At 37.0% G+C, this 15,258-nt stretch overlaps 1 protein-coding gene across 2 annotated transcripts in view; it reads right to left on the bottom strand.

Moving 5' to 3' along the window:
• The window catches only part of LOC137257717 (protein phosphatase 1 regulatory subunit 16A-like), a 44,985-nt gene that overhangs the window by 23,556 nt on the left and 6,171 nt on the right, over nucleotides 1-15,258 (bottom strand). For both annotated transcript variants that reach the window (XM_067795114.1, XM_067795115.1), the window contains exons 3-9: nucleotides 11,386-11,456; nucleotides 7,118-7,263; nucleotides 5,558-5,661; nucleotides 4,688-4,812; nucleotides 3,496-3,621; nucleotides 2,839-2,914; nucleotides 1,689-1,800 (exon numbers count right to left, since the gene is read on the bottom strand). In XM_067795114.1, coding sequence (XP_067651215.1) covers nucleotides 1,689-1,800; nucleotides 2,839-2,914; nucleotides 3,496-3,621; nucleotides 4,688-4,812; nucleotides 5,558-5,661; nucleotides 7,118-7,263; nucleotides 11,386-11,456 — 760 coding nt within the window. The remainder of the gene's footprint in view (nucleotides 1-1,688; nucleotides 1,801-2,838; nucleotides 2,915-3,495; nucleotides 3,622-4,687; nucleotides 4,813-5,557; nucleotides 5,662-7,117; nucleotides 7,264-11,385; nucleotides 11,457-15,258) is intronic.

Here is a 15,258-nt window from a genome sequence, read left to right as displayed (position 1 = left end):
TGGTCAAAATAGTCATGATAACAAGGAAATAGTAATATAGCTTTAATAAATATGCATTATGTAATATCACTTAAATCAAATAGCACAAAAATATTGACTTCCTTTAATATCTGATTTTTTTATGGCTGTTGTAATTGCTTGAAATATTTACTTCTCCATAACACAGTATAATAATGTCATGCAACAGACCCAACCACTGCCCACATGCACTGTTCGACTAGCCAAAATACATCTTACACATAACTATGAATATACACTCTGACACAGAGACAAACACTTGCACACGTACACACATGCATTCACGCAGACACTCATTCACACAATATACTGCAAGACTAGAATGCAATCTGACTTAACAGCTCTTCATACTATACTTCAATTTGACATGGAAGAAAAGATTGACAAAAGGTGAGGCAAGTTATTCTGCTGCTAAGATTCCTGAACTTATTTCGTGCCAGCTGGTGCCAAACAAATGCCCATGTCATAGTCCCAGTTTACTGCATTTCAACATTTTTTCTTTCCTACTCAAGTCTCAATGCCAACAAAAAACTTTTGCTCTATCGCATGAATACAGAAAACTTGGCAGGGCAATAACAAGTACCATGTTTTAAAGATTTTTGTATGGCACATCACACCAGTGATCCACTGACTTCCCTATCAGGGAATATGAGTTATCTGCTACACCATGTAGTAATGAAAGGTTCAGGGTTATTTATCATTATTGTGAAACCCATTGTGACCTTCCGAATAAAGTCATCAGCCAGGTTTTGATCTCAAGATCAGCAAACACTTTCCTTGCTATGGACAGTACACTCTCAGTGTCAGTATAATGTCTGTCCTGGCAGTATTAACCCAATGAAAACAAACAACATGCAAATCTTATTCACACCAAGCAAGTCTCAATACAGACACTTAAAACTCATCTTTCCCTTCAGTGCATTTAACAACTACAAGCTCACTTCAGAATACAAGACCAGAAAAAGCAACCAATAGGCTTTAATATCTCCACTCAGACACATGCCATATTCACAAATGTGACACGCATTTATGATGATAACACTTAGACATCTTGAAAGTCAACTAAATGTGATCATCCATTTCCTGTAGGTTACCAGCTGAACTTACAAATGGCTTTAAACACAACCATTCTATGGCATACTGATAAATGTCAAATACTGTGTCACATGTGAATATTAACAACACACAATTATATATTCATGCATTTGAAACCAGTCTCCAGAAGTGCCGTCCGTAACTTGCCATTACACATTATAAGAACCTCAATGTCAAGCTTCAACATAACTGGACATGGACCCTCCACCTGTATGCCCACATTCCTATAAGAACCCTGTAACTTTACAACCACACTTCCTTCATCAAAGCTCTTCCCAAATGCCATATACCTTTAAGAGTTCACTACCTGTATGTTCACATATCTTCAAACAGTTTCTACCTGCACGTCTTCACTGCTACAGGAGCTAACTACTGATACACTCAAATGATTTTTCACAGCTCACTACCTCCCATGTTAATCTAAGAGCTCCCCCCTTGAACATCAAGATCCTACCAGTCTGTATTTTCTTAAGAGTGTTCTACCTGAATGCATCACATTTTGCTAATGCTTCAACAAGTGATCCCCATGCATCTTTGCAGCCTGGTTTCAAAGCAAGCATGCAGTGCTAACTTACCTTCTGGTACTAATACGGTGTTTCCTCTGAGGCAACCGATTGTTTCGCGTCGTCTCAATCTCATCCTTCATGTCAAGGATCTTCTGTTTGAGCTCGGGATCCTCACATAAATCTGGTAAAAGGAAGAGAAAGAAACACATCAAGAGAGAACCATAGTAGCAGATGATGGAGAGAGTGAGTCTAATTTTATGCCACTTTTCACACAAATCCAACCGGGGTCTTCAGCATGACAAGCGAACGCTTTAACCACTTGGCTTTCCCAATGCCCCCTATAGCTTGTGGACTCACTACAGAGCAGATCTGTTTACAACTTGACAACCTGTCTGTATGTATTGTTTAGCTGTTTTTCATCAGAATACAAAATCAATACTAGAGTGAAGGTGTGTTGGAACTGCCAATCTCAAGTGAGTGAGTGAGTTTAGTTTTATGCCGCACTTAGCAATATTCCAGCTATATGGCGGCGGTCTGTAAATTAATCGAGTCTGGACCAGACAATCCAGTGGCCTACAACATGAGCATTGATCTGCGCAACTGGGAACTGATGACATGTGTCAACCAAGTCACTGAGCCTGATCACCCAATCCCGTTAGTCGCCTCTTACGACAAGCATAGGCACGTTTTATAGCAAACATGGGTTGCTGAAGGCCTATTCTACTCCGGGACCTTCACGGGTCTCGAAACTTAAGTATTCTACAACACTTGTGGTTGAACATTGACTATTCACAACTAACAGTACATGTTCAAGTTCTGCCTCATATAAACACTGACAACTGACATCCTCTACCTAACTTATCAAGAATCAAAGAAATAGACTGAAGAGGCAAATCTATCTTTGTGGTGATGTGTAATAGTGCAAATGTTTACAACTTAGCCTTTTTTACATCAAGATAGCCTAAAGGAAGAACCAGCCAAGTAAGCAAGTGAGTGAGTCGAGTTTAGAGCCATTTTGAATAGTGTATGAGGTCATGTAAGCTTGTGAGAATGCAGCCGGCAGTGATGAGGGTCACAGATATTCACCACATTGATAGAATCAGAGAGTATGACAGGTCTGGTGTTGACCTAGAAACACACTGTGACGAAGTGATATTAGAACTGACACAACCATATAACAAACCAATTAACTCAGTTGGTTCATAAACATGATAAATACCAAAAGCAGTCTCTCCATTTCGTGTTTTGGCATCAAGATCAGCTCCATTCTGGACAAGGAGCTCCAAAATCTCAGGCTGAAAAATGAAGAAGGCTTCTTAACATCAACAGCTCCAATAACTAAGATAAGGATACATCTAGAACCGAGGACAATATACACTAAGAGTGAACGAGTTAAGTTTTATGCCACTTCTATCAACATTCCAGGAATATTATGGCTGGGGGCATCAGAAAGGGGCTTCACACATCGTACCCATTTGGGGAATTGAACATGGGTCTTAAGGAAATGCTTAATCACTAGGTTAATCCCTGCGACAAAGTGGTACCTTCAGTAAAGTATGTCTATAACGAACATGATTAGAACCAGAGTGACAGATACAGCAAACTGTTTTTTCAAGCCCCTGTCACATGATGTTTATTTCAGCTGAAGTATGCATAACAATCTACGGTTAAAACAAAGTTAAAATAATGGTCCAGCTACAATTGTCATCACAGTAGTGTACTGTATTTCAAAGTTCCATATTATCATGTTTATCTAAGCACACTGATATAATTCTGGCATAATTCTTGCACATTAAATACTTTGAATATTTGAAGCCCAAACAGACTCCTTACAGTGACACCAGTTCATTTCAAGCAGTATGGCACATCGACTCACCTGTCCCCAGTAAGCAGCGGCGTGGATAGGCTGCCATGAGTCATCATCACGCATGTTGATTGCAACATGATTGGACAGGAGGTAGTCGGCGACTTCTATGTAGCCATTGGCTGCGGCGATGTGCAGCTGAAGACAACAGAAGGAATGGGTGATATGATATAATATCAATAACGCAATATACAAGTAGCTGTTACTTAATGTAACAGTAGCCATTACTTAATTTAACAGTAAACTCTACTCCTAAATAGGGTTGTACATGGGTCTATTTTTACTTTCGCTACTGTAGTGCAATAATATCCCGAACTACTGCAATCATATCAAGACAGTTTAATAATAATTTTCAACTATCACAAATCGCAAAAGTACTCATGGAATCATAAGGCTTGGAAGTTATATATTAATCAAAACAATTTAAATGAATGTAGTACTGCCAAGTCCAAGTCATCAACTCCCCATCCCTAACCTCAAACCAAGGGGAAGCAACTCTAACCAAAAGTTATAAATAACCATAAATAAAAAAATATTCTGTGCTCGGCTATACACACCATTTTGAAATCTGTCTGTAGAAAATGGACTTTTCAGTTATGTTTATAACTCATGATGACCAAAAGAATAATTTAGAATACTATCAAAAATACTATGGCTACACACATCATTTTGAAATTTGTCTGCAGAAAATGGACTTTTCAGTTATGTTTATAACTCATGATGACCAAAAGAATAATTTAGAATACTATCATAAATACTATAGCCACTTAGAAATTCCTATCAGTACAGAACAATCTAAAGCAGACAACTCCCGTTACATCAGTAGTTCAACCATAACTCAAGCTTGTGCAGTAGACCCCATTCATTTGGTTGACATGGAAACATGACTATGTAGTGGTTACAAAAGAATTCATGAATAGACTCTTAGATGTTCTCAAATAGCACCACTGTATCATTTAATATTCAACTAAGATTACGTGTCCCATTTCTGAATGCAAGACAACCATTTTGAACTTTTCAAAATGAAATATTTCCCAGTTGTTTAAAGTGAAAAAAACATGGCATAACACTGTTCGCATTAATATATTGTTAAAGAAATAATCAGCTGATCATATTTGTGTTGAGACCAGAGACATATTCAACACATTGATCTTCTGCTAAATCTGTAGATCTCGATGAATGATGATGCAACAAGAGCACCTACAGGCGTCACTCCATCCTCAAGCCGATTTTCTAGGACTCGGCGCTCAGTGCCCGCAGCCTTGAGATCCTCCAGCATCTTCTTCTCTGTGGCAAGTCGTGTCTCATCTACCTGTTCCTGGGTGATGCCTGCAAGGTCACAGAACACACACTGTTGGCATCTCACTCTCTCAAACAGCATGGTTTAACATGAGTAAAGAATTGTATCCATGTTGTGAACTGATCCTTGGTCTATTTATAACTTCTAATTATTATATTTACATACCCATGAAGATCCAGGGTAGAATAGGTCTTCAGCAACTCATTCTTGCCATAAATGGTGACTATGCTTGTTGTAAGAGACGACTAAAGGGATCAGGTGGTCAGACCTGCTGACTCGGTTGACACTTGTCATCGGTACCCAATTGGTCAGGTCAACTGGCATGCTGTTAATCACTGGATATTCTTGTTCAGACTCGATTATTTACGGACCGCCGCCATATAGCTGGAATATTGCTGAGTGGTGCATAAAACTAAACTCACTCACTCTAAATTTTAGAAAATCAAATCTCAACAGCTGTCATCAACGTATCTTAAGATTCTGTTTGTGAGTAAAAGAAAGGAAAGTGCATGAAAATGATTAGGACTGTATTTTTTATAATTCATCATATGGCCAGTTTGGTGGGACAATGAAATTTTGTTGAAACCATGGACACACAGAGCATATAATGTGCATCTATTGTTGTTTATCCTATAGGTTTCAGGTGAATATCAACATGTATGCTACTATTGGCTGTAAGAACCAGAACAGCTCAATGATGTGTAACTATGATTGTCAAGGTGGGCAAAAAAAGATGCAAGTCAAAGAAGAGAGAAGCAAACAAAGACTGCGTACCTCTCATAGCCATCTGAGTCTCTATATAGTCTAGTGTTTCCTCATCTTCACAGATGTCGTATGGCATGTTGCCATCAGCATTGACAGCCAGCAATTCAGCACCCCTGGAAAGAAACAATACATTGTTTACCAGGTTTCATGGGCCATGAAATACACCTTGCAGATATCTAAACCAATGGTGATATGCATAACATGTAGTTCTGTCAACACAGGTTCACAAGGAGACTTGGTCGAGATGCATACCAGTACCATTGCTTACTGCACACACACAGTATTTCAGTGGAGGCTGTTGCCCCATATATTGCTTCAGGGGAGGTTGTTGCCCCATATATTTTTTCAGAGGAGGCTGTTGCCCCATTTATCGTTTCAGTGGAGGTTGTTGCCCACACAACATTTAAAGATGACATGCAATGTAAAAGACATCTTTGCAGATTCTGATACCTTTTGGTATGCACTTATTGAAACTAATCTTCAAAAATGCCAATTCCACCTACAAAGTTGAAAAAAAATGCAATTAAAAAACGCCTGCAAAAATTCACTAATTTCCCACTGCACTGGGGGAAAAAAGTGGTTTCAAGAGCTTTGCTGCACAGTGCTCATAATGTATGAGCAGTGATTAGGTTCCCGGAGCATGAAACAGTATGCCTGCTCGGAGTATGAGGTTGTGAGCAGTAGTCTAATCTTGGTTGTATACACAAACAAGTAAATAATCACTCGTTGCATAAAAAAAAACATGTTGATTGTGACAAGCAGACTCTGTCACAGAGAAAACTCAATGTGTGGTTTATTCTGCCTGTCTGCTAATGACAATGTGTAATGCACAACTTCAATCATAGACCACGCGCAATTTGAAATTGTTATCAGGCTTATAAGCCATAAACAAAGAGATGACTGAGCGTATCGGCAAATGAACCAGTGGCTAATGAAGACGCTTCATTACACTTGAGTGCACACCCATCAGGTATGACTAGGTTTGGTCTCTCAAGTGTTTCAAGGTAAGTAAACCCAAGTACAAAATATTGCACTTCTGATTTGTGATTATATGCTTAGAATTTTGCTTATTTGTTTTTTCTTAATTAGCACTGAACCATAAATAAGTGATAACTGTGTTTTAATTATGTTTGATGTTTTGGTCGCATGTAACCTTTAAGTGATGGATGCATGCTGTCCCACCTAATAGTTAAGTGGAGGATGTTGTCCCACTCAATAGTTAAGTGGAGGATGTTGTCCTACACAACAGTTAAGTGGAAGATGTTGTCCTACACAATACTTAAGTGTAGGGTGTTGCCCCATACAGTTGTTAAGGCAGAGGGTGTTGCCCACACAACATTTTAGTGGAGGATGCTGTCCCACACAACATTTTAGTGGAGGATTGCTTTCCCCTACGACATATAAGTGGAGGTTGTCTAATACAAATACATAAGCGTAGTGTGCTGCCTCAAGCAATATCTTTAGTGTGGTTGTCTCTCATGGCTGGTGATGATAAAGCAACATTTCCTACTAAGTACAGATTGCAGTATCATGCTCGACATACTCCTGTCACAAATCATGGCAGCCTACCTGTCTATGAGCAGTTTACACAAATGCACATGTCCACACGTGGCAGCAGCATGTAGCGGCGTCCACAACTCGCTGTCCTTGGCGTTGACATTAGCTCCATGGTCCAACAGGAGCAGCAGTAGGTCTGTGTTGTCATCTATACAACACTGTTAAGGAGGACCACAATTACACACAGTTTGGAATATGAGTGAAAGTTACCTGTATTCAATGATAACAAGAGTCATCAGGAGATGGCAAATCTCCCTGGCCCCCACAAATTTGAAAGAGCACATCATGTGACAGTTACTTTGAGTCCAACTTGATATTTTTCAACCAAGTCCAAATTGTTTCCATTGAAATCGTTAAAAATAAAAAGCCAAAAATCTGTACATATGAAAAGGAAGATTCTTTCTGATGTGTTTACCAATTTTTGTTGAAAGACATTGAATGGTTTTCAGTTATACTCTGGAAACGAAATAATTACAGACCATCGAGACATTGACTGTGTCCCAAATGCATTACATGAGGGGGGAAAAAAGCATGAACAGAAATATTACAGGTTGGCTAGCCGATCACATGACATCAGGCATCATCTTTCATGCGTGTAAATTATCAGTATCACGTGTGAGGCTTCGGTATGATATGTCTAAACACAAACCTGATATAGTTCCAGCTAACAGACCGACACTAATCTCAGGTGTTGTCCCAAACTTTTTAACCATTTGTTACAAATTTGTGTAGTCAGTTCTCCAGCATATACTATCCAAAGTTTGTGAAGGATCACCACTTAAAAGTAATAGGTCAAACTGTGTGCATGTGTTGAAATAACCAAAGGCAATATAGCCTGAAGCCATGAATGTTTACACATATAACACTCAGCAGGTTTAGTAACATCACCAGTTTTCAGATTCAAGATGCTTTTGGGCAAACATAAACAATGCAACAATGAACAAGAAATAGTAATGTATTGATTTATTCCATCACTTTGGACAACATTTTTGCAGATGATTCACCTTCTTAACGTAAGTGAGTATGCAGAGTTCACGCTGCTTTTAGCAATATTTCAACAATATCCCTAAAGGGAACACCAGGAATGGGCTTCACACATTACACCTATGTGGGGAAACAAACCTGTGTCTTTGGCGTGAAGAGTGAACACTTTAACCACAGCACCACCATTCTTTAATCCTCTCAATGCTATCATCGAACCCATTCGACAGGAGTGCAGGATAATGACATCTCCAAATAAAACTTGCAATAATTATTCAACGAGTCGGATTTACGTGTCATATGAATTATGTATGGAATGTACTAATTCTCACCTTTTTAAATATGTAATGTTCAATACGTTTATATACCTTAAAACGAAACGCCCGCGAATTAAAAATGAGATCGCCGAATTTCTCGGCACGCAGTCGAAAATAACGGCCATTGTTGACTTCCAGCGCACCACGCCGTGTGGTACCCAGTCTAATATTTTCTTCATAATGAAATATTTTTTGATAGTTTAGTCGATATTTTTTGTTCCTTGACGAAGAGAAAGCTCATAAGTTTCCCATTTTCTAAAAATTAGTAACTTTCGGCTCAAATAAATATAAACAAAACCAATCTCAATGTTATATCATCGATTGGACGAACAGAAACGATCATGGCAACGGCAGTAAACAAACAACTCCACATGTATCGTGGTGCCGAAGAAAATGTGCCATCCTTTTGACATATCCAATTATTTTATCTGGAATTATTTACACGGTGTGAATAGGTAAATGTTATTGCCTCTGCACAGAAATTACCAGATTTAGCGATTTTATTTTGATTTGGTTTGATAAACTTCCAACATTCACAAAGTTGACAGCCGTTGGTGACCCGAAAGGGCGTGGCCAAACTCGCGGTCTTTCTAAGTGACAAGATACGAAGGATGTTTGAAAATATGCGTTCATAAGCAGAATCTGAACACATATACATTGAAAGAAAACGACTCAATACTTATATAATGCAGATCATGAAACAATATCACAATATTTGTAATTGTACCCACCCTTGATGAAACCGGAAGCACGTACACGGCATGGCACTCGTGGAAGTAAAATGTGAACGAGTTGGAAAACGACCATTGATACATTTTCTAAACTGATTCAAATTCCCGTAAGATCCATACTATACACCAGAATTACCTTTCAGTCATCCTCAGTCATTTACTATTAGTTGTGTTCAATAGCAGTTGTCATTTGTTGCTTGTGTTGTAGTATTTCTCCTGAAGTTAGCCGTCGATGTGTTGATCTTTAGTTTAGCAAATCCGAAGTCGATGATTTTCGCGGTCTATTTTTTTCAAAGAATCTTCTGACACGGGGAGACATATAAATTGTCAGTGTGTCATAACAATAACAGAATATTCTTCTGTGTATATCGTTACAAGAAGTACAATTTTGATGATTATAGATCTCATGAAAAAAAATCATTTTTCCTTTTGCAGAAACGAACGAAACCAAAGCTAGTGTGAGAATGTAACGTACAGTAAATGTATTTCATAAAAATTAATTACTGCTTAGAAAACAACTGTCATCGTCTTTGTGAATCAGTATTTATTTTAGACATTAAAATTAAAACAGCTAAACATCACATCTTTTGTTCACGAATTTGGAGCAAAATTGAAATTATTTTGTTACTCCAAACAGCAGAGCTTTCGGAGTTAATTCTACCTAGTATAATGCAGGTAATGTTTCAGATCAAATTGTTTGACGTGTGTGCATATTTGTATAAAAAAAATCATGTCATGTGGCTCAGTCCGTGGTTCCATACAGCTTTTAGATATTGCACTAGTGCAATCTGAACTGCAAAATGTACCTCATGTTTATGGCCATACTTTTTACCTACTTGCACACTGTCTATGTTCATATTTTACTGTTAAAACAGACTTCATCTGGGAAACAGACTGATGATCCAAACTCTTGGAGCAGTGATTACACTGACAGTGATCGAAAGACAGACTCATTTTTTTCTTGTGATGAAATTTCATGAAGTAATATGAAATTATCATACCAGACCTGGAATAATTTTGTCGTAGTGATGTTTTGAATATGGAATATCAAAACTACAAGTGACAGATAATTAAGTGTTGAGTAGGAGGTGCAACCTATGTTAGTCTTTGGCATCAAGGTAATCATGTGGTGGCAAGTAAATTTCTTTTTTCCTAATACTGAGCTCTGCAGTGAGTGGTTTTTGTTGTCCAGTTTGGAGCTATTCTTTAAGATTACAATTTGGATTTTTTTTCATTGCCATGTGTATATGGCAAAGACATATATATCAAATGCTTCCAGATCTTTAACGGAAGACTGCTCAGTCCTTGGCATTTTGTTATTCAAGGAAGACTGTTCTTCATGTTTCTTGTTTCATGATGGTTTAGGCTATTGAACACTAAATAATTGGAGTATATCACCATCAGACACTTCAGCAAACAGAAACAATCCTTGAAAGTTCATTAGACCCATTTCATATTGTGACATTGCTCCTAAACCCAGGAAAAGACAATAAGGTAGAATAATATATATTTACAGAATATGAAGCCTGTTTACTTTCACCAGAGACAATATAACTTCTTATATGTATATGGTTTCTTTTTTATCAAATGATAACATTTTCCAATAAATTTACATGTACTGTTACTTCAACAACATAAATGACATTATTTGTCATGTGCGATTCAAAATAATTCAGCAAACAAAGTGGTACTGCTGAAAACAAAAATAACTCATCACCCATTTGTATTTGATGTACATTTTGGCACGATATTATGAAGAAATAAAATACACAAAATAATTTGTAACATCTATCCATATATTTTATGGCATACATGTAGTTGTAATAAAAAATCAGATCATTTCCCCTTTGGTAACACATGGATACAATGTAAATAATTCAGAACCCAGTATCTGAGCCGAATCATAGATTTCTGGTACAGCTAAGGGACACAACCCTGGAATTGTTAACCTGTTCTCAATGATTCAGTCATGCTACACATCGGACTAAATGTTTGTCTACTAAATTGCACTATGCCATTCGTAAGCTTTATGATGACATTTTTATGATGGGCCATAATGTTACAACTGCTTTGTAAATTGGGATCCAGAACAAATAAAACTGACAGAACATGTTAACATGGGAAACATTTTCCTCTCAATCAGGTAGGACTAGCTGAAAACTTTGGAGAACATAATGCTTCCACAAATCCTCTAATCTCAAATTCTAATACTGGCAGTTGTATCACCATGCGCACAGGTACACAGACTTACCTGGTGCAATGCTGTTAGCCCATCCTCATTTGTTACATTAGGGTCCGTCTTGTTTTGCAAAAGTTTCTGAACTGTAAAAAACAAAATGAGAACATTAAAATTCACCACAAATTAACCAGTAAGAACATACCCAGTCTAAGTAAACTTAGTCTCAGTGTATTTCGTTACACTCCACCACTGAGTCTAACAAAACCTAACAGAAGGTCGTGTCAGGTAACCTTTGAGCGACCAATGACCGTCCAATCAAAGGCGAGACGATTAAATAGATTTAACCAATCAGACAATGGCTACTAAGTAGGGATTGGAGGGACTTTCAAACTACATTTGTATTTATGTCACTGACACAGATCTTTCCACAAGCAAAATTCTGAATATAACACAAATATTTGATCTGCAGTATATATGTTTTGGGGTTTCTGTTGACATGGTTACCATTAGCTAATATTTCCGCAAGATGACATACTTGAATATTCTCCAAAACACCATTTTCAGCGACTGTTTATTCACTGTTGTCATGGTTGTATGTACACTGTGTGCATCACCCGTAAGCTAAATAGCATTCGGAATCGTTTGGGTACGAACCTTTTCAAGATAAAAAGTTCAAAAGGTATGTGCGAATGTGCACTTTCGCGATTTGGTAAGCTGTGTTCTGATTGGTCAATCTCAAAGGTTACCTGACGTGAGCTCCCACAAGGTTTTGTTAGACTCAGTAGTGGAGTGTAAGACAAAGTACTGAGGATAAGTTTACTCAGACAGGAACATACTATGCTACTATTAACAAGCAAAAATGGACTTTCAAGGAGCAAACTCCAAAAATAATATATCTGTGTATGACATCAAGATTATATTCTAGTTACATTCTCCATGATCATGTCTCTCTGCACATGGACAACCTTTAGCGAATGAAGCAATCATCTTGTTTTACCATGAACGCCAGGAGAAATTTGTTTCTTGTACTTAGTTTACTAACATGTGATACATTTTAAAATAATACCACTGATGCAGCTACATTTTAAAATAATACCACTGATGCAGCTACATTTTAAAATAATACCACTGATGCAGCTACATTTTAAAATAATACCACTGATGTAGCTATAAGATGACTCATAGTGGCAAGTTTGTTAAGAATTGATACTACCAGTATACTTGTCAATGTGTTAAAGTTGTTGGCATCTACATATATGTGCTTACCTTAGGCAAACCAAAGGTTTTAATACAATTTTTGAATATGGAATTGTCAGTTTTCCCAAACTAACTACCTCAAGTGTATGTACTGATCTGTTCAAAATGTATGAGTACCCTCCAGCCAGATAACTTAACAATGATAAAATTAGACCTGCAGATGATTAAAAACTCAAACATTCAGTTTTACAGCTATCAAACATAACAGCAACTTTTTTATCATTTAAGATGTTTCAAATATAAGACTGGCAGTAAGCACGGTGGGACTATATCAATAAACACCACATGTGACACATGTTGACTCAACTTGTGGAAGTGAGTTCAAAATTGCCTCTGTTCACCCAGCAAAAATGGGTACCCGGTGGGGTTAGGCATATGACCATAACTTCGTAGGGCTTAACTGGCAGCTTGGGTTATGCTAGGTAATAATGTTGTGTTGTTGGTGCACACGTTGAGCAAGCACCTTTGTGGTGTGGGGTACTGAACGACATAAGTACCTTCATTATTAATAATTACTAAAAAACTTAGCAGCTAGCAGCACCTATTACTCCCTCCATAATAACTCCAAAATGCTTTAATACAGAGATATTCCAATGTAATACGTCAGTCAGGCACTGGTAACATCCCCAGCTCAGCCTGTCTACCAGTCACCTGTAATCAAGACTCTTGATATCTCTTGCATGTCTAGCTACAAGAATATTCATCAATAAATGTGTATGGATATATCAATGAGATATGCGAGTCAGGTGCTGGCAACATCCCTTAAACAACTAGGTTTGTCGAAAAGTAAATATGTTTCAACAGGATGGGAAACGTGGGCATACAAAAAGGACATGTATTTCATGAATCAACAAAGAATAAGCTGGTCCTGACCTTTTTACTCTATGTTCTTCTAGATTTAGGTACATTTGACAAATTCAGTGTCAGTTATACCAGATCTGAAGTTCATTTGTGTAGCAAATCTGAGTGTTTTAAACCTTGTCTTACAATTATTTTCACATCATTTAGTAAATGTTGAAGTTGTCAAAAACTATGGTGTTTAATGTGTATGTTTACATTTTTAATATAAATTAGACTTGTACAGTGTTTTGCAATGTGTACAGGCTAGGACTGCATGATATTACTAGTGTATACTGTAATATACTTAATAATAGTATACTTACAAGTGTATAATATTATAGCAACATGCTTTTCAGATGATACATAACATCACCTGTTTTGTTCTCTGGGTCACTATGGTGCCCAGTAATAAAAATACAGGAAGTTTTGTGATTATCTCTGAGGTTTAAGTTAAAACATACACAGACTTTAATTTAGAATGAGGTCTTTCATTGTAATTGACAAAACAGCATACTTTAAATGCAGTGAATTATTTTTCAACAAATGCAATCCCTCAAAATTAAATCTGAATTCGAAAATTCTGTTTTCACAACCATAACATTTAGAGTTGGGGCTTTAGAAAATAGGCTCTGCACTGTAGCTCCCAATATTATTGAAATATGCAACAGAATGTGAGTACCAGAATCGCAAAATAACATTGCATTACAATTTATTTGCCAAAACAAAGCACTAGTTGAGGCATTACAATATGATGACCCTGAGATCTAATATGTTTCCCATTATTTCAAATGTTTATACTCCTACTCTTTTCACAGGTGATTCTCAGCTCTTAGTATAATGACCCTCATAATACAATATTGTACCTAACTTTACACCACTGGTGTATAAATGACCCTCTTTAAGAAGTACAAATCCTCACCCTACTGGCGTAATATATTCAAGCAAACTGTTTTTCAATAACTAAAATATTTTTGTAAGTATCAATCACTTTTAGAACTTTTAAACGGCAAAGTTAATTTATTACTAAGTTAATAAAAACTGTCCTGTTTTTATGAAACTATTTTGATAACATGTGATTATTGTTTTGGCATGAATCTATTTGCTGAAAAATTTCCATCAAAACAGTCCTTACCAGAATATAATAACAAGACGTGCACCAGTTTTAGGCCTTATAAATACCTTCAATTGAGGGCTGTCCTTCACTGGAGACATTCCACAAACAACTGATAGCTAAATCAATAAATCAACAGATAGACCCAAAATGACCCAGCATTAAAACTACTTCACAATGACACACATTAAAATCTGGACCTATAGATGATAAACATGATCATGAAATTCTAGCTTCATACAAGTTGTATGTGACCTACATTCAAATGCCAACTGATAAAGCCATGGTAACTCCTGACATGCCTTGAACTTGCAATGTTGACCTATGTTCAAGTGATATAATGTTTTACCTGATACATGCCAGCTTTATTTTTGGCTCAGTAAAACAAATGTGGGTCTCAGTTCATATTCTGCGTTTGTTATCTCATGCAACAATGTGCTACATTCCTTGACACTAGTTCACTTCCATTTAGTTGAAATAATCAAAGATAGGTCGCAGTGACCAAACAGCCAATTAAGCAATAATTTTTCTCATAATCAAACACAAACAATTTTGGAACTACGGTTTAAGTGTTAGAAACGCATGGTTAAAGATCATACCTTAAAAGCTGTCAGGGACTGATAATTACTTTAATTCTCAGAAAAATCACTTCACCTACTGAAACATCTTATTTAGCAGTTGCTAAATATAACAAAAAACATGTTACATCTATTAGCATTGATAGCAACCTCAGAACA

Source organism: Haliotis asinina, chromosome 12 (genome assembly GCF_037392515.1).
Source record: "Haliotis asinina isolate JCU_RB_2024 chromosome 12, JCU_Hal_asi_v2, whole genome shotgun sequence".
Lineage (NCBI taxonomy): Eukaryota > Metazoa > Mollusca > Gastropoda > Lepetellida > Haliotidae > Haliotis > Haliotis asinina.
Note: the sequence above shows the minus strand (reverse complement) of the source record. Positions and strands in the feature narration are given on the sequence as shown.